Genomic DNA, 26,162 nt, shown 5'->3' with positions numbered 1-26,162 from the left:
CAGCAACCCAACAATGGGTTGTTCGATTCGTCTGAAAATTTCAGGGCTAAAAAATCTTGACAAGTCAAACAATTTTACCCCTGTAAGATTTGCTCTAAAAGCTTTAGTTTTTGAGATATAAGCCAAAAACTGCATTTGACCCCTATGTTCTATTTTTAGCCATGGCGGTCATGTTTGTCGATGGATCAAAACTTAGGATACAATTTATAAACTAGATACCCGAAGGAACATTTAGTTAAGGTTTGAAGGTATTTGGCCCAGTATTTTCAGAGGAGAAGATTTTTCAAATTGTTTACGATGACAGACGATGACGACAGACGACGACGGACGCCAAGTGATGGCATAACCTCACATGGGGACCTTCGGGCTCCGGTGAGCTAAAAATGGGGTATTTTGTGTCTTGGGCCATCAAACTTGCCAGTATGTGCAGGTCACTGTTATAATTTTATTAAAACAAAAAAAATGAATCCAATATCTATCTATATATGCGTGAAAACATTTCTAAAATACAAGCATCCAAATGGGGAAGTGGGGTCTTTACCTTAACTATGCTGCACTTTACTGAACGGTATACAAGCTTTGAATGACAATATATCTCAAATTACTTTAACAAGAAAACTATTCGCGCTTTAAAAATCCCGTGCTATTTACATTTCAAATATCATACTTAATATATGTACGCAATGCGAATTGACCAAACCGAAATATCAAATATTTAAAACACAAACCTGTTTATTTAATATAAACACCAATAGATGACCACTGTGCGGACACACACTCACGTGTGATTGTTAACCTCATTGGTTGATATTTTTGGCGGAAGTACATGTGATACATCCTCATTCTTTCAATATCCAACCTGTGGGAAGGTCGTGCTCCACGTGTTGTCGGCAAAGTAACTATATTCTTTAACTTTTACTTACATTTGCCTTGGTGGCAATATAGCCTTGGTGGCTTTAAGACCTTGGTGGTCATTTATATATGCCTTGGTGGCAAAAGACCTAGGTCGTCATTTATATATGCCTTGGTGGCTGTGTTAATAGACCTAGTTGGTCATTTTTATATGCCTTGGTGGCAATAGACCTAGGTGGTCATTTTTATGATTTTTTACATTTGCCTTTATGGCAACAATGAATTAAAAATACTAGCCTTGGGGGCGTCAAGACCTTGGTGGTCATTTATATTCACCTTGGCGGCTTCCTGATGGAACTAGATGGTAATGTTTGACCTTGGTGGCAAAATGATTTGGGATTTAGACCTTAGGCAGCAACCATTTGATTTTCTGGGGGGGGGGGGGGGGCTATGGTTTTTTTGGGGAAAAAAAAGTTTGTTTCCAGTTTTTGGAGAAAAAAATAATTCGTTTTTGATTCTGAGAAAAAAAAAAATTGTTTTTTTCACCCTCAGCTGCCACTATATGTAATGCTAAAATTGAAAGAAAAAAATTGTTTTCGACTTGTCGAGAAAACAGGCGGGAAAAAAAGTTTGTACAGAAAAAAAAAAAACATATTGAATAGAATGTTTTTGTTTTCAGATGGTGTTACCTACAGCTTTGACGGGGTGACGAATGAAGAAGTAATATGACATTGCACGATGATTCATGTCAATGAGTTCGAACAACCTTTTTAAAAGGAAAGGATTTTTTCTAATCAGAATATGGTGAGAACAAATTGCAATTGAAGTAATGTTTTGATTTCTGAAAATAGGAAAATAATGAATGGGGAAATATTGATACTACACTAAATTATGTATGTCTGTGTTGAGAAAGGCAGAAGATGCTAATATGGCACGGTACTAAAAAAAAATCTGTGATGGAAGCGGCTTTATGTTCAAATGAACCTATTTAAAAGTAATGCTAATAAATTTTCCGTAATTTCATGATGTTTTCTATTGGATGTGTATTTAATTTCATTGATGTGTTGAAATATGTCACAAAAATCTTTTTGTCAAGGGAGATTAATTTGTTTTGTTTTGTTTTATCTAAAATAATAAATAAATATAATGTTGAATGATTTTGTATACTAGTACAAATGTATACTTAAATTTTATGTATGGTTAAATTTTTTAATTTAAATTTCTTTGTCTACAGTTCGAGTGACACTGATTCCCTAGTGGTTTTCCACGCGGATTGTAGGCAAAGGGATTTTTTCCTTTTCAAAGTGTGACTAATGCTGTCTTTAGTACAAATAAACAATTTGTTATTGGTTAATATATTTTCAGCAGACATGTGAAGAATCGAGTGGAAATACAATTGTGAATGTTCCTGATTATGAAGTAAAGAGTGTGTTTGATTCAACAACAGTAAAGAAAGAGACAAGCCAGCATGATAGTTTACACTTGGAGGTTAAGTCCCTTTGCTTACAAGCTTTCCACATGCTGAAGATGTTATTAGAATAATGACAATGTTCATTTTGATATGAGTTCATTGCCTTAACTCAACTTTTTAAAGTCCGTATGTGGTCAAATTCATAGGAATTTATTGAATTATGAACGATTTATAAAGAACTGTTTACATGCATCTTTAAATGTTTAGAAGTGTTTTAAAGTAATTTTAAAAGGAATAATATTTAATAAAAGTGTTGAATTTGTTTTGAGTATTGGGAATACTATTCCTTAAGGGAAAGCCTTTTGCTAGTGGTGTATTTTGAGATTGGCCTGCGAATATGCTGTATGGACTATAGAGTTTTCTATGCCCATAACTTAACATGAACTGGATGCAAGATTATATCAATCACTGAGGATATGTGTATTACATAACAGAAACACGTGTATGCTCAACTTTAATAAATAAATTTATATTCTAATTCGTTACCTCAAACGTATATAAAGTATTTACGAAATAAAAACAAACACTTGCTACATAGGAATATCTCGCCAGCATGTGCAGCTATTTTTTACAAAACAAAGAAAGGCGCAAACATGACAAACGTGTGTTTCTAAATTCCTATTTTTTTAGTTACTGTCAGACGTTCACTGATATTCTCTTAACGTATCCGTCCTTAGCCCGGCCTGATTTTCAGCGACCGTGTTATTTTTAATATTCGATCCTTAACATGCGCATTTGCAGCGCCTCTGGACCTCAAACTATGCAAACCAAAATACTTTTTGTCTAATCCAATAAATTCTAAAGTAGATAACAAAATTTCTCTTGCAGTAGTTTAAGAAAGCATCCCATTTCTTAATGTGTAACCATTTACGGATTTACAAAAAGATAAAGGGCGAAAAATAAAATCCTTACTGTCCGACTTGATGTTTGCTTAATTTAAATATTTCATTAACATTTTTAAAGGGGCACTAGCTACGAGATATATAAAAAATCTAATATATTCTTTGTTTGGCTCAATCATTAATGGAATGCAAATAGTGAAATAATAATTTGCTTTTAGTAGCCAGTATGGTTCAATTTTGCAAAAAAAAAACCAACCTTGATTATGAATTATTCACTTGCACTGAATAATTCGACCTCATTGAATCCGCATTCATGTGAACTTCAATTTAACTCTTTAGCTTGAGATGGATAACACGTGAATTGTATGTGTAAAGTTATTTAAAGGAAAAGAATGTCAACATTGAAAATGAAACAAAGGTAAACCATTTGATTGACTGATTTTATCCACAAATTAAATATCATTCTTATACAGGTAAAAACGATGATAAACATTTATTTATAATCTATAAATATGAAATCAAATAGACCTAGAATAATTCAACAGCACGAGTTTGCGTAATCTATTTATATCTATATTTATGTTTACATCGCTTATATGGTCATCGGATGACTTTGGAGGCCAACTTGATAATTACTTAGATGGCGTGTAGACTAAAATACAAACGAAACGAAGTTACGTATTTGCATGTCTGTGCCCTGTTAATTGTTTCTTTTAGACTTTAAATAGTTTGGATAAATGTTTTACATTATCATAAATAAAATATGATAATTTGATTAAAATCGGTGATTATGAATTGACAGCTAGTGCCCTTTTAAGATTAGATTTATCGTTATCAATTAGAATAACAATTTGGTGCAGAATTTCTGGTGTAATAGGTTCTTTCTAAACCACAATGTGTCCAACAGATCTCAAAGATCCTTCTTTCACAGAAATAACCAATCCGATTTACACGGATTCTCAATTCCGGCTAATCTATGAGTAAAAAGCTTCATTTATGCTGGTAGTAGATTTACCAATATTTGTCAAATAAACTAAATATGATGCAACAGAAATATCTAAAGCAGGTAATGTGTTTTAAATATTAAAAGATAAACACCACTTACAAAAAGGATCAGAAAGCGTTGAAAGCGTATCTTTACCAGTCTATGGAAGAAGCGATTCGATAAAAGCTTTTCTTATATCAACGAGCGATATTGTCTGATATCAACGAGTTGCATTGTGGGAAATTTCAGACGAATGTTAGCATTTGTACGAAGAAAGGCAGATTTCTCGGTATAAAGTAATGACTTTTTTCTTAAAACAGGGTGACATTTAACACGACATACGTCTGGTGTATAATTTTCATGAGTTATTTCATGTAATAACAAGTAAGGTGTATTTAAACGAGAAAATTGAATTATTGAATAAATGAAACATAAATGCACGATTTATCATTTGTAGATGTACACATTCTATCAATATCATGTAGCAAATTCAGTGGAATGCAATTGAGATGAATTTAAATGTTTGCTACGCCAAAATCACCTATAAGTCAACGATACTGCTATATTTTAAAATATCAATGCAATATTTGTCTTATAGCATAGCGATGATTTTTTAATGTCAAAAATTTATGAATGCGATACTTTTCTAATATAACTGCAATAGTTTTCTAATATAAAATTAATGCGATGACACGTCACAATACAGGTCAAGAAAACTGCGAACATAATTCAAAAACTTAGCTATATAGATCATGACCAGTTTAGTGTTTTAGGATCAATATCACTAAAATTTCGTAACTGTAACAAAATTAACGCTTACATGAACTTATCATTTCAAAAATGTTTCTTGACCCTATTAATAGTTAAAAGTGTTAATAATCTGTTCAATCTATTGTTTTCAATCACATGGTTTTTAAAACCGACTAACTAACATGTTTAACCCCGCCACATTAATTAGGTATGTGCCTGTCCGAATTCAGTTGTTGTCGTTTGTTTATGTGTTACCTATTGTTTTTCGTTCATTTTTTTTTTTATATATAAATATGGCCGTTAGTTTTCTCGTTTGAATTGTTTTACATTGTCTTATCGGGCCTTTTATAGCTGACTATGCGGTATGGGCTTTGCTCATTGTTGAAGGCCGTACGGTGACCTATAGTTGTTAATGTCTGTGTTATTTTGGTCTCTTGTGGACAGGTGTCTCATTGGCAATCATACCACATCTTATTTTTTTATAATTCTATTTGAAGTTATGATGCAATGGCGGAATTTAAATGCGGTTGCAAATACGTATACCGACCTATTAGATTATAATATACTGGTCACACTGCTATAGACTATCCACCTTGGTAATATCGAAATAGACAAAAAATATCATTACTTAAAAGAAACATTCATTCAAACAATCCAATCCAACACAGCTCCAAATTACAATAAATAGTCAAATGGTAAAATCAATAATCCAAACAAATTAAAATGTCCAAATGCTGATGTCCCGAACTTTGAAGATACCAACTGAGTAGCCTCAGACTATAAATTGGACAACTTCAGATACAACGAAAATCAAAAATCTTGTCAAACAGAAAATGTATTTATTATTAACATAGAAAAAGATATTGAGATGGAAAACAGTTCTTTTTGGATATCAAAGACTTTTCCCGTTGGTAAATCGATATCTCTATGAACATAATCAGCTCGCCGCGTGGACGCTCTTTTATATCGCGATGACCGTGAGGATATTCCGATGAATTGTTGCCACAGAGATTTGACTTTCGTTTTTGGCTAGTAATCGATCGTATAAATACGCGAACTTTTCTTAGTGCAAAATAACAATCCGTATCGCTTGTTATAAATTCATTTCTTCAATGATTACTAAAAAAAAGTGTTTAGAACACAAATAAATAAGATGTAAATGTCTTTTGACGTTAGAAATGTGTATATATCTTTTCTATATTCATACATTTAGATCGTTCAGTTGGAGGACTGGAAAGCAGTTATTCATAAGGGGAAATGTTAAAAGATTTATAGATATAAGAAGATGGTGCATGAGTTCGAATGAGACAACTTTCCGTCAAAGTAATAATTTGTTTAACATGTTTGAAGTAAACCATTATAGATCAAAGTAGGTCCTTCAACACGGATCCTTGGCTCACAGCGAACACCACGCTATATAGGAACAAGAACAGTGCTAGTGTTAAACCATTCAAACAGGAAAACCAACGGTCTAATTTGTAAAAAAAAAAAAAGGAGATTCAAAAGTACAGGTCAGATTTTGTCGAATCAATCTGTACGAGGACAGTATGATTCATTTTTGTCAAAAGTTAGTTTCATTGTTATCCAATGAAAGTCTTCCATGCGTGTGTTGCAAGCATATCGGATATATATTATTTCGGTGCGTTCATTATGAAATTTGCTAAATATTATATAGACAAGACTAGACAAGACAATATTTTATTTGAGTCTCACCTCTTATAAAACATTTACATAACATTACAATTTCCAATATAAAACAAGAGCCACTCTAAAAAGAGTTATGAGAGACTATAAAAAATGGTATATACATTTACACATATATATATGGTTCGAATCCCGGCGAGGGAAGAACCAAAAATTTGCGACAGCAAATTTACAGATCTAACATTGTTTGGTTGATGTTTAGACGAGTTGTATATACATTATGTACACAGCCATGTATCACCATCATTGATGGCGATCCGATGGATACATCTGTTGTAGGGTTGTCACTGACTCAGACGTACTTATGAATATAATTATTTTCTGTGACTGTATCTTACATTAATTTGTAGGATCCTTTACTATAGATAATTTAGCTGATCTGTAACAATAACATCTTCATGCCTTATATATCATGTACTGTAGTACGCCGCTAGATTAAAACTGACGTGGAAAGGTAACACATGCCCACCGAAAGCTCTTTTTTTTGAGAGCCCAGGTGGTCGTGTGGTCTAGCGGGACGGCTGCAGTGCAGGCGATTTGGTGTCACGATATCACAGTAGCATGGGTTCGAATCCCGGCGAGGGAAGAACCAAAAATTTGCGACAGCAAATTTACAGATCTAACATTGTTTGGTTGATGTTTAGACGAGTTATATATATATATATATATATATATATATATATATATATATATATATATATATAGATATACTACAGTATATCATGTACTGTAGTACGCCGCTAGATTAAAACTGACGGGGAAAGGTAACACATGCCCACCGAAAGCTCTTTATTGAGAGCCCAGGTGGTCGTGTGGTCTAGCGGGACGGCTGCAGTGCAGGCGATTTGGTGTCACGATATCACAGTAGCATGGGTTCGAATCCCGGCGAGGGAAGAACCAAAAATTTGCGAAAGCAAATTTACAGATCTAACATTGTTGGGTTGATGTTTAGACGAGTTGTATATATATATATATATATAGAGTCTATACGAATCTACCAACCAGTAAACTTAATAGGTATTGGATCATCAAAATTGACAATACTACACAAACAGGAAAAATTATATGAGTCTGAAAGATTGTGTAACAATACCGATAAATAGATGGAAAACAAAACACTAACAAGTGTTGAATATCATTGCACAAAGATGGAAAAACTGAACAGATGATATAAATTATACAATAATTGCAAATATTTCGGCTCAACAAATGGCCTTCTTCGGTGACAAAAGTTTTAACTGGTTAAAACTTTTGTCACCGAAGAAGGCCATTTGTTGAGCCGAAATATTTGCAATTATTGTATAATTTATATCATCTGTTCAGTTTTTCCATCTTTGTGCAATGATATTCAACACTTGTTAGTGTTTTGTTTTCCATCTATTTATCGGTATTGTTACACAATCTTTCAGACTCATATATATATATATATATATATATATATATACATACATAAAACATAAAACATGAAACAAATTAAAAGTATACAAATGTTAAGAATAACATAAAACAAATTAAAAATATACAAATGTTAAGAATATAATAAAATTCTTTTTTTAAATGACATTATTGATAATAAAGGAAAATTTAATCAAAACATGATCTTAGATAAACTTTCCTGTCATGCTAACTGGTTTTCAGAATATTCTAAATTAATGAAAGCAATACCAAAACAGTGGTTACAAGAGCTAACTAAAGAAGAATCATTAAAAACAAAAGTCACCATTGACTCTGAATATAAATTTAAAGATAAAAAAGGGAAAATGGTATCACTTAAAAACATTTCCTCCAAAGACATCTACATCTCCCTCTTAAATAGATATTATGAAAAACCAATAGGATTTCAAAAATGGGACAACATATTTATCTTGGAAAACAACACAAACAAAAGACAACAAATGCTAAATTATATCTTTTACTATATACAAGATAATAAATTCAAAATGTTAAGATGGAAATTTCTGCACTACATTTTACCAACCAAACAATTACTTTTCTCTTGGAAAATAACTAAAACTCCGCTATGTAATATTTGTGATGTCATCGAAGATTATGAGCACTACTTTTTAACATGCAAATTTCTGAAATCATTTTGGAATCAAATAAAACTTTTACTTGATAAACTTAAAATAGGACATCACATCATATCAATTAAATCACTTTTGTACGGATACAAAATAAACGATACAAGTTACTACAGTATTAATGATTTAGTTACAATTATTCTTTTTACTGTATACAAAGGATACTATATATCCGAACAAAAAACAAAACAAATTAATATGTTTGAAATTTTCAAAAAAGAATTTCTTCAATATCATGAAATATTGATAAATAAAGAAGGCAAATACGAAAAATTCCATAATCTGGTTGCAGCAAAAATTAAATTAATTTCATAAATTAGAATTTATTATACATCATGTTATCATATTTCTATTCAGTTACATACATGTCATTATTACTATATATACATATTGTGCACTAACAAGTACTAACTTATCAATAAAATGCTATATACTAATGTTAACGAGACCGGGATAAGGTACCGGTACTTCTTGTATCTCTAACAAATGTAAAATTCAAATAAAATATTATAACATTTAAAAAAAAAAAAAAAAAAAAAAAAAAAAAAAAAAAGAATATAATAAACATTTTCTTTTCAGTAAAATATCTTAGCAGATTTTGGCAGTATAAAACTAAACATTTTCATCACTAAATAAAAATACAAATTTATCGTCATTTGACATATTACTAAAATCATGACAAAAAGAATTAGCATGACTAAACAACACAGCACGAACATCTGCATATAGTGGACATTTCAAAATTACATGTTTCTAATCTTCAATGGTATCATTACAACTAAAACATATTCTTTCATTAATAGGTAAGTTCTGATACCGGCCCGTTTCAATTTTTAGGGGCGCAACACCACAACGAAATTTTGCAAAAGCACTATATATATATATGTGACGAATAGATAACAACTGTCATATTTCTGACTCAGTACTGGCAGTTTCTAGTTTTGAAAATGGTGGATTGAACCTGGTTTTATATCGCTTAACCTCTCACGTGTATGACAGTCTCATCAAATTCTGTCATATTTACAACGATGCGTGAACAAAACAGACATCATAGGTAAAATTGTCAAAAAATGGGTACAACAGTCTAATATTAATACTAATCGGTACTAATTTTGATATAAAAAAAACACTGCAATGATATTTTAAAAGTATCGCATTGATATTTAAAAAGTATCGCATTGTTTTTTTATGTATATAAGAAAAACACAGCACTTCAAATTTTACACGGACATAAACTTTAGCTTCTAACTAACTTCTCAATGTATATTTAGACTCAATTGTTGTTTATATTTGAAAAATAAGTTTTAAAGTTTGTATTTTCTTAATTTTTCGTTGCCGAAAACAACATTTTCCGCATGGAATGTCTGCATATTTACAATTGATATTAGACAATATCGCTTTGTGATATAAGAACAGTTTTTATCGATACGCTTCTTCCATAGACTGTTTGCTGTCGTTGAGTGTTGCCTTCTCTAGTATAGGTGACAAACAAAAGGAAGATATCTGGTCTAATGAGCTGCATAGATGGAGATTGTGACTGACGAAAAGAACCAATATCAATTCATCTCCAGGTTTTGAAGACATGTCTGAAAGATGTGTTACCCAATGAAGGAAAATTAAACAAGTATTCATATAATAAAATACATATAGCATTAAACAATCGACCGTGCCTACTACACATACAACGACATATGATACTTGGACCAGGTAGCTAAAAATTGTCTAGCCTGGGATCCGGCCCAATCTAGCTGCGCGTCGTAAGAACCCCAGGCTAAAAATTGTCATCTTTTATTTACTTAACTGGGCAATATGTACATCATAAAATCTCATTCACCATGTCTGTAATACCGAAATTGATATCAGGACCATGTGAAACATCACAGAATTATAGCGTCTAGTCTAACTGCGAGAACAGTTGATAAAAAAATTTCAATTCCAAAGATACACTTTGGACTTCTTCCTTTTACATAGATTCTATTCGTTTCTTTAAATTCTAGCACATCCTTAACATAAGTCTTGTAAATCAATTTTTTATTAAAAATATATGATCAAAATGGCGCAGATACCCAGAAAAGTGAGTTAAAAATATAGATATTTTTGTCTTGTTATTCATCACACTAGCGAACCTGTCAATAGTATAAGGTCCCTATAAACTTTATAAAAATTCTAAAAATTCAATTGAAATTTGCCAATCCTCATGATCACTCATTTTGCTAATGCATGTAATGTGCCTTTTAATTCAATTGACCTATATATTTTATTTTTGCTCTTTTGGTTGCTTTATTTTAAATCCCATATCAATGTATATGCTAGTGTTATGAAAAGCTTGTTATTTTGAAACTGAATAGTTAACTTCGTTAAATTTGTTTCGGTATCTGTATGGTTTTAATCAAACCGCTTAATATTTGCTAAATAAGTTAACCTGGGTGATTGTGTTATACTGTAGTCAACAGGCAACACACTTTAAGTTGGATATAATATTTCGATATAAAGAAGAAAAGCAGCTAAAATAGAAAAACCAAGCTAAAATAATTGCCTCTCAATTTGAAAGTTTTTTTTTTTTAATTTTTGGAGATTTTCTGTAATCATTTCGACATTATATTCTAATTCATGAACTCAGCTGTAAAGGTAATCAAATACAAGTGTTATAATCTGCTTGTAAGAATAATAATGAAGCTGAAGGCATCGATGCCAATTAAACCAAAGATTTGTGACTTTATTGATGTGGTGTCTATCTCATTTAAAAAAGTTAATTGCTTTTAGTAATACGTAAAAACTTCTGTTTACTTATAGAAGAAAACAAGGCGGCATGTTTGAAAAGTAAGCGACATAACGACAAGGAGTATTATATTGGTTGACTTCAATATTTTCATTTAGCACTACCGTGGTAACATTTCATTAACGCTATAATATCGCAAATGAAAAGAATGTATAGGGTTTTTGATGACACTGTCGTACCAGTGAAAGGTTTAGCACTATAAAACCAGGTTCAATCCACCATTTTCTACATTTGAAAATGTCTGTAACAAGTCAGGAATATGACAGTTGTTGCCCATTCGTTTTTGATGTGTTTTGTCATATGTTTTTGCCATGTGATTATAGGGACTTTCCGATTGAATTTACTTTTGACGTCCATGAGACAGATAAAAAGATATTTATGGGGATAAAACGTTTACCGAATTTAAAAATAGACCAGTTTTATTCAAATACTAAATGTATTACACATTCTAAATCACACCGAGTCCAGTACCTATATGTCTCCGCGGATTTTTGAGTGAACCTTAGTTCTATATATTGGTAAGTTTTTGAAGTCATTTGATATCTTCTGAGTTAAGGGCATACGATACAGTAGAGATCCCTCGTTGATTTTTTCTTAAAATTTTAATAGAAGGTCAATTTCAATGTGTACTTTTCAAATATGCAAAAAAAAAAGTACCTTCATGACTTACTATTTGAGATAATTTGGTTCGACATTTGCATATTTGGAAGAAAATCCCTGAAATTTCATAAATTATGACTTTTAAAGAAAGTAACAATACTTTTGAACGAAGTCACAACTTAACCGGGTTTTTCGTAAAATATTCCCTTGATCCATGGCATCAACATGCTGAAAAAGTTGAAGGTTAAATCAAATCATCATGTTCCGGATTTAGATTGCTGTATATCCGAAATAAAGAAATTGACCATATTTTTGCGTCTTTTCGGAAGTGCAGAAAAAATTTGATCGTTGATTTTTTCTTGAAATTTTGGCGGAGTGTTCTTGAAACAGAACTTGATTGATTGCAAAAGAAAAAATTTGGGGTCCATGTGCTTGTTTTTTCAATAAAAGCCATATATATACCTTAATTATTTACGACGTCTGTCAGTATGGCGCTAAATTACGTTAGATTAAGTTTTAATCGCAACAACGTCGTGTATTTACTGCAATCAGCTATTTTACTATACAGATAAAGCTATACGTATAAACGTAAGCTTTATACGTCAATGACCTCAACTAACCTTTAAGCCCCGCCTACTTACCGGAACTACTGTATTTCATCAACAACGTCACATCACAACCATGACAACGTGTAGTAACAATGGTCAAACTTTTATGAATTTAAACTTGTTATGTCTTCAAATTGGTAATTTATTTACCATGTTTATTAAATGTTATTAATAAAGTTCATTTTCCGGCCTGTTTAATAAATTTCATTAAAATGTCAATGTCTTACCGCCTGGACTACGGTCATAGGGAAATACCCCAAAATGGTACCCCAAGAGGGAAATTCCAAACACTTTTTTTTTATCAATATTTGTTACATTTTTTTTTTTTTTATCGATTTCAGTATAAAAACAATATACGTATAGTATGAAATTTATTTGTATTCGGCACGAAACCATGGAAATGCTCGGTAGAACCTCGCATTTCCCCCGTTTCTAAGCCTCATACAAATAAATTTCATATTTCAAGACACTATACGTCTAAGTCTTACATATGGAACACGTTGTTGACGTTATTAATATGGTCGTGGTATTACAAAAGCCTTCTATAATCGCAGTAGAAGCGTGGTAAGGTCGCGTTGCAATCGGATAAATCGTGGTATGGTCGTAGTGGGGACGTGATGAGCGTAGAAAGATCGTAATATAAGCGTAGTGAGGTCGCCGAACAAGCGTGGTTAGAACGTGGTTTCTCTAATTTTTGTGCTATTTTCACATTTCCTGACCGGTGTGAGAAAAATATTTCTTCTCACTAGTGAAAAATCTGTTCTCGGCAAATGATTAGTCGAAATTTGATTATGACGTCAAAATGTTTTGTTTTCTTCTCAATTTTCCTATTGTGACGTCATGAAAAAAGGCGACCTTGCCTGATGACGTCGCATATAAAGAGCACAATTTTCTGAAAATTTCTTTGAAAAAGAACGATAAAAAGCATTAGAGAAACAGATTCCGACACTATAACTCGTGTATTACGATATTTCTCCACTCTCGACAGTTAAATTTTATTATTTAAAGGGCTCGGCAAGCCTCGCGCTTTAAATAATAAAATTTAACTGTCTCGAGTGGAGAAATATCGTTATACACTTGTTGTAGTGTAAGAATCTATATATAATCGTAGCGGGATCGTTGTAGAAGCGCAAGGAATACGTAGTAGCAACTTGAAACTTACATTTCATGCCGCTCATACTGCGAGCTCACCACGATTTGAATCTATTTCACATCGCGGTCTAGTGTGACTGGGGCTTAATATAAAATATCAATTAATAGAATACCAGTATTGACAAGTTTGTTTTTTTACTTATAACGAATTAACGCAAACTTTGGAACGATAGTGTGTTCTACTATTTCAGCACTGTTCCAGGTTAGGAAAGGGTTTGGCGTCAGCAAAGTGTTTTACTTCGCAACACTATATATGTGCATGTCCCAATTCAGGAGCCTGTGACTTTTTGGCTGTTGTTTGTTGATGTATATCATACTATTTTCCCGTTTATTGTTTTGTAATTATATCAGGCCGTTACTTTTCTCTTTTGAATTGTTAAACCATTATTTTTCGTTTTTCGGGACCTTTTAAAGCTTACTTCAATGTGGTATCGATTTTGCTCATTGTTGAGGACCGTATGGTGATCTATATAATAGTTGTTAAATTCTTTGGTAGAGAATTGTCTCATCGGCAATCATACCACATATTTTTCTATTAATTAAATTATTTCTGAAGCCTGGTTTGCTGGGCGATCTAAGAAAGGAAATTAACTCCGAATGCGATACCGTGAACTTTGATGTGACGTACATTTTATCAATCATTATGACTATATGATTCCACAATTGTTGGTGTTCAGATGATCAATGCAAGATGTCACAGGGTAAATGGCCACTTGGTCTTTCTAAATAGGGCGTTGAATATTGTGACTAAATAACATGTAGCAAACCATTTATTTCACACTGAAAGTACATAATAATAATAAAAATTTATTTCAAATGTTAACTTGAAGTTTCCTTATAAATTGAACTATGAATTGGATATAAGTACATGCATGATAAGGCCTAAAGGAAAATGTGCTTACCTGAAAGTAGGGAAAAAGTTAGGTCTCCCTTATGTAGCGTGCGTGCTAAAGTGTGTGAAACTCGCATTAGTACGAGTTCACCGTATATATAGTGCTATAAAAAGTGGCGGGGTTGCATGCATAATAACTTCGTGCAGAGTAGTATATAGAATAAAGTCTTTTTCTAACTCTCCGTCAATGAATGAATGAATGAATTAATGAATGAATGCATGAATGAACGTAGTAAATATATAGTACACACAACATATAGTGTAGTACTAGTATATAACTGTACTCTAATAAATAGCTACGGTGACACATTCTCGGCCCATGGGGAAAATTTCGTCCCCGAAATTTTTATCTCATAGCATGACTAGTTCAAAAGGAAAATATAATAGTAAGCAAAATTATCTGCCCTAATACATAGCAATGACAAATTCTTTACACACACACACGAACAAAATGAACAAAACGAAATCATATGATCCCGAATTTAGGAAAAAGGACAAGTAAAAAAAATGTATCCATGTGAAATTCCATCATACCAAGTAGATAGGCTGCAAGTGCAACTCTACCAAGGTAGAATGGTGGAAATTCATAGCATGAAACATATAGATCTTATCCTTGTATCAAAACTCTAAAATAGTATCTACGAAAATAAAAATGAAATAACGCAATACATGTATGTATGTAATGTATGCATGAACACAAAACGACAGTAACCCAACAAGGATCATTTCACAGTGGTACCAGCCAATTTTGTTCCATTTCCCAAAATGATTCTCTCCATATACTGAAACCATTTACAACCAAGATCCTCCGAGGGATGTACACCATCCACTAGCTTGGAAAAGATATATTTTATCTTATCACCCTTTTTCTTGTGTACATACGTGTGAAGGAAAGGAGTGATCATATTGTTTCTACAATTAAGCTCAGTTATGAACTTATTTATTTCCCGCAAGATCTCGTGTAACTTTTCTTGCATTTTCGGATATTCCTCCTCATACAATAGATATTTTGTTTTATTTATCCTAAGCCTATGACTATTCCAATCCCTGAAACTAGACGTTGTAATAGTTGTGAATACAACTTTTCCCCCAAACTCCTTAATTTTACACTCAGTATCCGAAATAATCTCTTTCATTTTAGAAACATGATCAACTTCCAGATCTAACCAAGACTCTTCGTATAAATCAAATTGATCCTTTTTCCTTGTTAATGTACAGATATCAGGAATTCCAACAACAAAATATATTATACAACCACTCATATCGCCCTTTAGTCTAGAAACCGCTATACGGCACAAATCTTGTAATCTACCACCAGACTTGATATAAATATCCTTACAAGCCATCCCATAGAAACACTTTCCTCTACTAGACGTGAACAGATATGAATGAGGATAAGACACCATATCTATAAACAACAACAAAAAAACCTTTATAAAACTATATTACACCATATGAATAAAAAGAATGAAAAAGACAAATATCAATGAATATACACACAAACTTAAAACAACTTAAAACTGACACAAAAATATCAACGATACAAAACAAAATCCTGAAGTGATACCGTTGAGGAACTCTGCTCTGTCTTGTCGTACGACGTAAAACAGGTTGTGCATCCGTTTGCTCACGTGTATCAGAATTCTCTCTCGAATTATCACTGCCTGGTGCACCCCTAAATGTAGAACTAGAACTAGGATTTAACTCAGACTGACTTATACGTGTCTGACCAGACGTATCACTAAAAACTTCACCACTATAACCTGACTGTGTTATAGACAACGGACGAGAACTACTAAAATCGGAACTGACACTCGAAACGGGTAAAGAACTACCAAAAGATGTCGGTAAAAACTCTGGTGCTCGAGGATTTAAAACCAAAGAAGCATTTCGATTCTCGTCTCTTATCCCTGGAGACCGAGTAACAACAACACATATATCGTCATCTTCGTCTTCGTCTTCGTCTTCCTCACTGTTAACACTTACCTCATTTAGCGTTTGATCATTTTCATCTCTTTTAACGCTATCGTCTTTTTGTAATTCCAGAGAAGGTCTAGTTGGAGATTTATCCTTTTTACTCCTTGACTGAGACTGTTCTCGTACTATCTCTTCGGTAGGTAGTGAGAAAATAGTTAGTATCATATTTCTATGTACAGTCACCTTCCTTGAACGACCGTGTTCAGGTTTTAGTATGTATACAGGTATACTTGGGTCAGGTTGAGATTCTATAATATATGGATCTCTATCCCACTTGTTCTGAAGTTTATGCTTACCTTTAAATCCTACTTTCTTTAATAAAACTCTATCTCCCTTCTGCAGATTAGAATGGCATACCTTCAAGTCATACCTAGTCTTATGACGTTTACTTGTCTTTTCAGCTACATTAGCGGCTGTCTTGTAAGCGAATTTCAATCTCTTTTCTAAATTACTTACGTATGTTTTGTGATCTTTTACAGGTGAGCCAGATGAAATCCCTAAGAACGCGTCTATAGCCAGTCTTGGATGCCAACCAAACATTAGAAAGTGAGGACTATATCCTGTACTTTCATGTCTGGATGCATTGTAAGAATGGACAACAGGTGCTACATAGGTTTTCCAATCTGATTTATGATCTTCCTCTAACGTACCCAACATGTTCAATAGTGTCTGGTTAAACCGCTCACACTGTCCGTTTCCCTGAGGATGATACGGAGTCGTCCTGGACTTCTTAATATTAGCTAACTTACACAACTCCCTTATAATCTTCGACTCAAAATTACGACCCTGGTCGCTGTGTAATCTAGTCGGAAATGAATAGTGCTGGATGAAATTCTCCCATAGGCACTTAGCTGTAGTTTTAGCCGTCTGGTTACGTGTAGGTATCGCTTGAGCGTAGCGAGTGAAATGGTCCGTAATGACTAATATGTTCTCATACCCACCTTTTGACTGTTCTAAAGTGAGAAAGTCAATACATACTAGCTCAAGTGGATACGATGTATGTATACTTACCATTTCGGCCGATTTTTTACACTTTGTCTTCCTCAAAATACAGTTTCTACAGGACATTACCTTTGTCTCTACATCTTTGTCTACACCAGGCCAAAAGAATCTAGACTTCACTAGAAATAGTGTCCTATCTCTGCCCTGGTGTCCAACATCATCGTGTAGATCCTGTAAAACGATATCTCTGAGTACTGATGGCAACACTAGTTGTACTACCCTTTCATTATACAGACTATTGTGTCTGTATAATATCCCATCTTTTAAGGCCAGTTTATCCCAGTCCCGCAAATACTTACGGACATCCTCATGTTCTAATGATATCTTTCTTTTTGTGGGTTTATGCCCGCTCTGTACTAAGGCAATAACTCTCCGAATAGATGGGTCTGCGTTCTGCTCCTCCTGCCAGTCAATAGTACTAATATCTTCCTCATGTAAATCCTCAGTAACGACATTCTGAGTCAATAAAATGGTCTCAATAAATGGACTGGGTGAAGCTATACAAGATGTACATAACGCTTTTATGGCATCATTAAACATCTGTTTAGTCACCGGCTGTATCCTAGATAACGCATCGGAGTCTATATTGGACTTACCTGTTCTATAGGTCAATTTGAAGTCATAGTTAGAAAGGGAAGCGACCCATCTATGCCCGACGGCGTCTAGCTTCGCTCGATCAAATACATATGTCAGCGGATTATTATCCGTTTTGACTTCAAATTTGCTACCATATAGATATTCGTGAAATTTATCTGTCACCGACCATTTAAGAGCTAAGAATTCTCTTTTATGGGTTGGGTACAGCCTCTCCGCTCCTCGTAAGCTACGGCTTGCATAGGCAATAACTCTGTCAATGCCTGGCTTCCTGTTTCTGGTATAGTACTGCCCCTAAACCGTCATTACTGGCGTCAACATGCACAGTAAACGGCAAGGTATAATCAGCATAAGCCAGTATAGGAGGAGAGGTTAATTTCTCTATTACCTTTGTCATAGCTTCCTGCTGAGCTTCATCCCAAAACCACTTAGTTGGCGCCTTCTTGCGTTTTACCTTAGATTTCTGTTTCTGTGTACAATGACCAATTAAAAGGTCATTTAAAGGTTTTACGATCTTAGCGTAATCCTTTATGAAACGTCTATAGGGTGCTATAAACAGTTTCGTATAAAAAAACTAGCGGTTATTCCCCGACTAAAAATAACCATGGAGGGAAACCCCTGTTTATTTACTCAATTGGTGAAAAAGTATCATGTTTTTTGTATTTGATTGTAAAAATTAGTTAATTAGCTTTGAATTAAAACAGGTTGAATGATTGAAATAATTTTAAAAATTATATTAACTTTACATGTTTTGAGGGGAGACAACACTGTAAACAACCTGTTTTTTTGGCAGTGAAAATTGAAAACTTATTTGCAGCCACTGTAGCTCTTCTCGGAGCAGGAAACCGTACCCTGAAACAAGATTTTTTTGAAAGGCCAGGTAAAAACCTACAAATTTCATACAGTTTTGATTGTGTGAAATGTGCATGGATCATGTCTTCATGGGTGTGCACATGACCTGGTTTCAAGTTTTTAATGTTCAAATTAGACCTTTTTTCCCCCATGTTCATTGGATGGAATATTTTTAATATATTAAAAGTACACATTATTTTTATTTCATTATAAACTAGAGAACATTCTGATTCCAGTGATATCTAGTTTTATACAAGTATCTTTATTAATCAGTCCACCACTAAGGGTCACTTATGCATGGTCCCTTAAAATGTGACGTCATAGAAAAAAACTGTTGATTGCACCCATAGTAAGATGTGAAACCAAGAAACCTCCTCAGATCTTTCACATTCTTAATGGTAGGCCAATTTTTCACGACAGAGATCTTTTCTGGATCTGTTTTTATACCCTCATTGGACACAATAAAACCCAGATACTTGATCTCTTTCTTGAAAAACTCGCATTTCTTACCTTTCAACTTCAGGTTGTGTTCCTTTAATTTGGAGAAAACGGATTCTAACCTCTTCAGATGCTCTTCTTCTGTCTTTGAATAAATAATGATATCGTCTAAATATATTAGACATTCCCTCAAATGTAACTCACCCATACTTCGTTCCATAAGCCTTTGGAAGGTGGAACATGCGTTAGTGAGCCCAAATGGTAATCTGTTGCATTAGTAGAACCCTAAGGGTCCTAAATTGAATGCTGTTTTATGTTTGTCTGACTCTTTAACCCCGCACTGCCAATAGGCTGAGCGAAGGTCCAATTTTGAATAGTACCTGGCTCCTGCTAAACAGTCCAAAGTATCGTCTATTCTTGGCAAACTTCTGGCGTCCAAAATAGTCTTTTTATTAATCTTTCTAAAATCAATACAAAAGCGTAAGGACCCATCTGGCTTCCGTACTAATACTACATTACTAGAGAAAGGACTAGATGACTCCCGTATAGCCCCTGCTTCTATCATCTCTCTAATATGTTCCCTTACCTCGTCAAACATTGATGGTGGTATCCTCCTATAGGGTTCTCTGAATGGTTTTTCATCTGTGAGATTTATCTCATGTTCTACTAGAGAGGTAAAACCTAAATCTGTTGGACCAGTCGAAAATATAGACTTCCAATTACAGATAAGGTTTTCCAACTTACCTTTCATTTCTGGTGTCTGGTGTTAATTCCACTCCTAATTTTTCTAGTATTTTACCTTTATCTTGTTCATCACCTTTCTTTGGTGACTCAGTATTTTCATCTGAACTGTCTAAATCAGCATGACGTACTATCTTTATACCTCATTTAATCCACAAATAACACCCCTAGGCTTAAGGTATATTGCCTTTGCTGTCATATTAAATATCCTAACTGGTACCCTGCTTTTCCAGTAGGCTTGAGGCTAACTACCCTAGGGCATATCCCTAAACTGCCTTGATTATCATCAAGACACTCGGTAACTGCTGTCTGATTACCCGACTTTGTCTTACATAAACCAGTAACAGTCATGATAGACATTGGACTTACCTTAATAGGACGTCTATTTGTTGACTTTACAAGACTTGTAATACTAGCATCCATAGCTGAAAATGCTGTTTCCCATTCACGTGGTATATTTACCTGAGAGTCACATGTTAATGTGGACTTTATAGGTCTTAAAACGTTTGTACCTATAATAACAGGAACAGATCTGTTATAATTTGTTTCTGGTACAACCAATAACGGAACCATCATGGATTCAGTATGAAAAGGCACTTTTATATTTACCTCAACATATCCATGGTATGGTAACTGCGAACCTTCAGCAACTCGTACTGATAATATAAACTCATCTAAAGTTTTTACTGTCGGAACTGGATGTAAATATCTCAATGTAGGTTCACTAATAGTAGAAACCATAGATCCACTATCTATCAAAGACTTACATTTTTTTCCATTTACATATACATGTGTTTCATTTGACTTTCCAACCATCCTATCTAATAATGTAGTTCTAGGCTTACTTACCGTATCATTTTTAGATTTAGCTAATGTGGGACCATGTTTTACATCAACAAGTTTAGAATCCCCAATTTGTCCCTCATTGGAGATTCCTACTCGTTTAAATTATCTTCCATATACTGCATTGCATGCCCAGACTCTCTTTGATAAGTCCCTCGGTTACCACCCCGATCATTCTGATATCTATTACCTCGACCATATCGCCGTGAATTATTTCCACGTCTATTACCACGAGAATACCCAGTGTTAAACTGATTATTACCCGTCGTCCTTGGTGCTTCCTCTGGTGTCTTTTTTTCTAGAGTGTCCAACCTTTTACCCATACGATCTATCTTTTTCAAGATATCATCAAGTTTGACTGAATCTGAAGAAATAGGCTGATGCTGAACAATGCTAGTAGGCTTTTCTGAATTTAACATTTCAAGCTCAATAGCCCTAATTTCTTTCCTTAATTGATCAAAATCCTTAACAGTGTCAAATTTATACCTACTTGAATTTTTAAGCAGTGGATCTCTTATCCCGGACCAAAATTTAGAACGAAGCATTTCATTCTTTGTTTCAAAAGTAATGTCACCTTTCTCAACAGCAGGCTGAATAATAGACTCCAAAGTCATACCAAAATCAGCTACTGTCTGATTTTGTTGTTGGGTCTCCTTATAAAACTTCTCAAGTAAGGCTTCGCTAGTATATACATTACCATACACACCCTCTAACTTATCAAGTATCTGCTGAGGAGAGGCATGCTCAGATAACGACAACAATAAGCTTCGTGCCTTACCCTTTAATGACCCTCTAACAGACTGTAATACAACTGAATCAGAATAATTCCCTTCACGTAAAACACACTTAACCTCAAACATCCAAACATCAAAAGTCGCTTCACTTTTAGCTTCACCAGAAAAAATTGGGAATCTCGGTCGCTGATATGCACTAAAACTACTAGACGTATTTCCAAAACCTTGGATCCCACAGTACGTAAAAAACTAGACCCTCTTATGGGTGTAGGGTGAGGGGGCCTTGGTGGTATACCTTCAGTTTTCACCTTTGGGGTACTGTGTCTTTGCTCATGCCCCGCTATAACTTTATAATCTGTATGTGTATATAAGAACTTAATCATTTTGTCTATGTCTACTTTAGACACATTTTCGACTAATTCGCCCTCCTCGGCGGATTTATTACTAGCCATGATACTTAACAAATGTTCAAACTGGGCTGACTGTGTCTTAATAAAATATTCAGTTCTATACAAGAACAAGGTAACAATACTTGGACAATACAAACATATACACAAATACAAGGACAATACAAACGGAAATAATGAAAATGATGAAATGAGCATGAATAATGACTACTCACCTTTCACATGTCAAAGGTCAAAGTGCAAAAGAATATGAAACAGAGTCGTGCAGGGCTCTAGACTTGACATTGAAGTGCTGTGTTACTATTGAGATATACTGTAAAATATGTTAAAAGAGTTAATGATATATAGAGATTAATACATGGCCTTTTCCATATCAGCCTGGGTATCATCCCGAGACCCCCATATCAGCCCGAGACGGAGTCGAGGTGCTGATATGGGTCGAGGGATGATACCCAGGCTGATATGGAAAAGGCCATGTATTAATCGCTTTATCATATACTTCCGACAATAGTTTTATGTAAGGCAAATAAACTAATGCAATAACTAAAACAGTCAAACACTTTATAAAGAAAATTAAAATTATGAATCAAATATACTATAGTTGTCCAACAGCATCATTAACTCCTTATATATTTATGGTAATATTTCCTGTAGAGGCATTTTGAAACATTGAAAATTTGGAAGAGTTTTACGATCATTACTACTCCATGTTTGTTGTACTATAAAATGATTCATAATTGTCAATGGCATTTGTTAGCAAGTATTAAACTATCCTTACAAAAGTTCCCGTAAATTTTGACGTCGTCATAAAAAACATCTGACGTCACAATGGAAAAGTAAACAACCGATACTGGAAACACCGGAAGTAACTTGCACGAGTATATGATAAATATATATATCATTAACTCTTTTAACATATTTATCATATACTTAGCATTAATATGATAGCTTTTGCATATGTGTAATGGGCGGAAGTGCACAAGCCATATCTTCCCACCCAGGCTGATAACCCATATCAAGTGCCTCTCGTGCAAAAAACCCATATCAGTGCCTCTCGTGCAAGTTACTTCCCGTAATATATATAATCAATCCTACGGTTGAGTAGATTCGTAGTAAAACAAAATAACAAATGAAGTTCACTTCACAATCAATACATATTATACGGATATACTGATAAGCACATCATATGTAGTACATTCACAAACATTTTAATATGTTAGATTTATACATTTTCACATGAAACTAACATTGATTTCAAACTAATTGAAACAATTCACAAATCTTTCTATAAAGGTATGCGCTAAACACTGTAGTAATTATACTTTTGCGTACCTTGTCACACGGAACACATTAAAAATATACTCTCCATAATAATACATCAGGCCGGCATGTACAATTTTCTCGTCAAACGGATTTCGTTGTTTTCGTTGCCAAACTGTGAAACATTTACTTGACGGAATATGGAGACGAATGGAGTCAAGTTGACAGGCTATAACTGGACATCTATATTGTGCCGAATACTAAACTGACAACGGACTTCACAAGCAATAATAACAGCATGAAGTAATGATAGGGTTGCTTTTAATCTCGGTGGAACCTCCAAATTGTCACAGGGTAAATGGCCACTTGGTCTTTCTAGTAGGGCGTCGAATATTGTGACTAAATAACATGTAGCAAACCATTTATTTCACACTGAAAGTACATAATAATAATAAACATTTATTTCAAATGTTAACTTGAAGTTTCCTTATAAATTGAACTATGAATTGGATATAAGTACATGCACGATAAGGCCTAAAAGAAAATGTGCTTACCTGAAAGTAGGGAAAAAGTTAGGTCTCCCTTATGTAGCGTGTGCTAAAGTGTGTGAAACTCGCATTAGTACGAGTTCACCGTATATATAGTGCTATAAAAAGTGGCGGGGTTGCATGCATAATAACTTCGTGCAGAGTAGTATATAGAATAAAGTCTTTTTCTAACTCTCCGTCAATGAATGAATGAACGTAGTAAATATATAGTACACACAACATATAGTGTAGTACTAGTATATAACTGTACTCTAATAAATAGCTACGGTGACAAAGATATGAACGTTACTATTGCCTTTATCCTATATCCACAACCTCCAATGCTCATATACATCTATAAGTTCGGGATTTCTCAACTCACAAATACTTCTGTCAGTGAATGGGAAATTCATATTTTTTTTATACACAACTACATTTGACGACATTTACAATTGGATTTTCACAAACCATGTTTTTAAAGACGTATAATTGTCTGATTATATATTTGTTTATTTGTCATATTTTTCTTCGGTTAATTTTTGTTTTTCTCCTGTTGCAAATAAAATTTTAGGAAAAACAAGAACATGTCCATAGTACACAGATGCACCTCACGAACTATTATTTTCTTTGTTCAGTGGACAATAATTAAAAAAGAAGATGTGGTATGATTGCCAATGAGACAACCGTCCACAGGAGACCAAAATGACACAGAAATTAACAACTATATATAGGTCAACTATTGCTTCAACAATGAGCAAAGCCCATACCGCATAGTCAGCTATAAAAGGCCCCAAAATGACAAATGACAAATTAAACGAGAAAACCTTATTTATATAAAAAAAAATGAACGAAAAAAATATGTAACACATAAACAAACGACATCCCGACTGAATTACAGGCCTCCTGACTTGGGACAGGCACACACACATAATGTGGCGGAGTCAAACATGTTTAACTTAGTGGGATCCCAACCCTCCCCTAACCTGGAACAGTAGTTTTTAAAACAGTACAACATAAGAACGAACTATAAAAAAATCAGTTGAAAAAGGCTTTACTCATCAGTACAGATGGACAAAAATACAAGTGGACGTGGCCGGGTACTTGTACATCCCGACAAATAAGTCCACTGAATAGAACCGTTATTCGGGAGTGACGTAATTTATTGAATGACGTCATTTTTTGGTATGTCACGTCACGGCGGATCCAGGGGGGGGGTTCCGGGGGTGCGCACCCCCCCTTTATTTTTGCCGATCAATGCATTTGTATCGGGACATGTTTTGCACCCCCCCCCCCCTGCACCACCCCCCCCCCCTTTTGCCCTGGGTTAGCACCCCCCCTTTCGAAAATTCCTGCATCCGCCCCTGGATAAGTAATACGCAAGATTCAGATTATCCGTTCCGTATTTTCTTTTTATGCTTTTGAAGCAAGACAAACGTAGAACTGAAGGTAATCCAGTGCTATGGACCAGAAAACAGTTCATATAATATAATACTCTCCCGAAAAAGAAGCCGCGTCAAATGCTTGTTAGATTCGTTACGAGGGACCTGAAATTTAAAATTTTCACAAACAAAAAGAAACTCAAAGATGACGCTAGTTTGAGTAAGGTATACATAAATGAAGATCTGACTTTGCTAAGAATGAAATTACTGCAGTATGTTAAGAAATTAGAAAACGTAAAAGCAGCCTTTACGAGGGATGGCAAAGTTCAGTGCATAATGAAAGATGGGAAAAAATTCACAGTGGAGAACCCTGATGATCTCTTTAATCTTGGTGAGGATGACGTCGACTATGGAGAATTGGGTTTACCTAACCTATAGGGATCGTATGGAAGGCGAAATGTGTCATATAGTTCAAGTTTCAACAAATCGTGTTTGTTAAGTGTTTCATCCAAAAATGAAAATTTATCTAAAAATGGAAATTCGCTTGTGCGTGAGGATGCGAGTTTAGATAGTTCTGTCACATTAATAAGTGATGAATCCAGCAATGAAAGTGTTTTAAATCAGGATGCTAATCCAAGATCAATCAAAATATATTCTCTAAATGTGTGTGGTATCATTTCGAAATTAAAATT

General features: G+C 34.1%; 2 protein-coding genes and 2 long non-coding RNA genes across 4 annotated transcripts; 1 reads left to right on the top strand and 3 right to left on the bottom strand.

The window, feature by feature from the left end:
• The first annotated feature begins 834 nt into the window (after nucleotides 1–834).
• Nucleotides 835–2,451, top strand: LOC139510562 (uncharacterized). The gene is made up of 3 exons (XR_011661912.1): nucleotides 835–895; nucleotides 1,532–1,656; nucleotides 2,218–2,451. It is a non-coding gene; the product is annotated as an uncharacterized lncRNA (long non-coding RNA).
• An 18,064-nt stretch (nucleotides 2,452–20,515) lies between these two features.
• Nucleotides 20,516–21,136, bottom strand: LOC139510843 (uncharacterized). The gene has a single exon (XM_071297382.1). It carries the CDS (start codon nucleotides 21,134–21,136, stop codon nucleotides 20,516–20,518), a length of 621 nt encoding a protein of 206 aa, XP_071153483.1.
• A 119-nt stretch (nucleotides 21,137–21,255) lies between these two features.
• Nucleotides 21,256–22,023, bottom strand: LOC139510842 (uncharacterized). The gene has a single exon (XM_071297381.1). It carries the CDS (start codon nucleotides 22,021–22,023, stop codon nucleotides 21,256–21,258), a length of 768 nt encoding a protein of 255 aa, XP_071153482.1.
• A 314-nt stretch (nucleotides 22,024–22,337) lies between these two features.
• On the bottom strand, nucleotides 22,338–24,278 carry LOC139510156 (uncharacterized). The gene is made up of 3 exons (XR_011661844.1): nucleotides 24,119–24,278; nucleotides 23,637–23,996; nucleotides 22,338–22,617 (listed from the first exon to the last, which is right to left on the bottom strand). It is a non-coding gene; the product is annotated as an uncharacterized lncRNA (long non-coding RNA).
• Between the last annotated feature and the right edge of the window lie 1,884 nt (nucleotides 24,279–26,162).

The sequence above is a fragment of the Mytilus edulis genome, chromosome 2 (genome assembly GCF_963676685.1).
Source record: "Mytilus edulis chromosome 2, xbMytEdul2.2, whole genome shotgun sequence".
Lineage (NCBI taxonomy): Eukaryota > Metazoa > Mollusca > Bivalvia > Mytilida > Mytilidae > Mytilus > Mytilus edulis.
The sequence above is the reverse complement of the archived record's forward strand: the minus strand, read 5'-3'. Positions and strand labels throughout refer to the sequence as shown.

What these genes read in the sequence shown, in the direction of transcription:
- LOC139510842 (XM_071297381.1), bottom strand. Translation starts at nt 22,023, where the DNA reads ATGTTTGAGGTTAAGTGTGTTTTACGTGAAGGGAATTATTCTGATTCA.
- LOC139510843 (XM_071297382.1), bottom strand. Translation starts at nt 21,136, where the DNA reads ATGGTTGGAAAGTCAAATGAAACACATGTATATGTAAATGGAAAAAAA.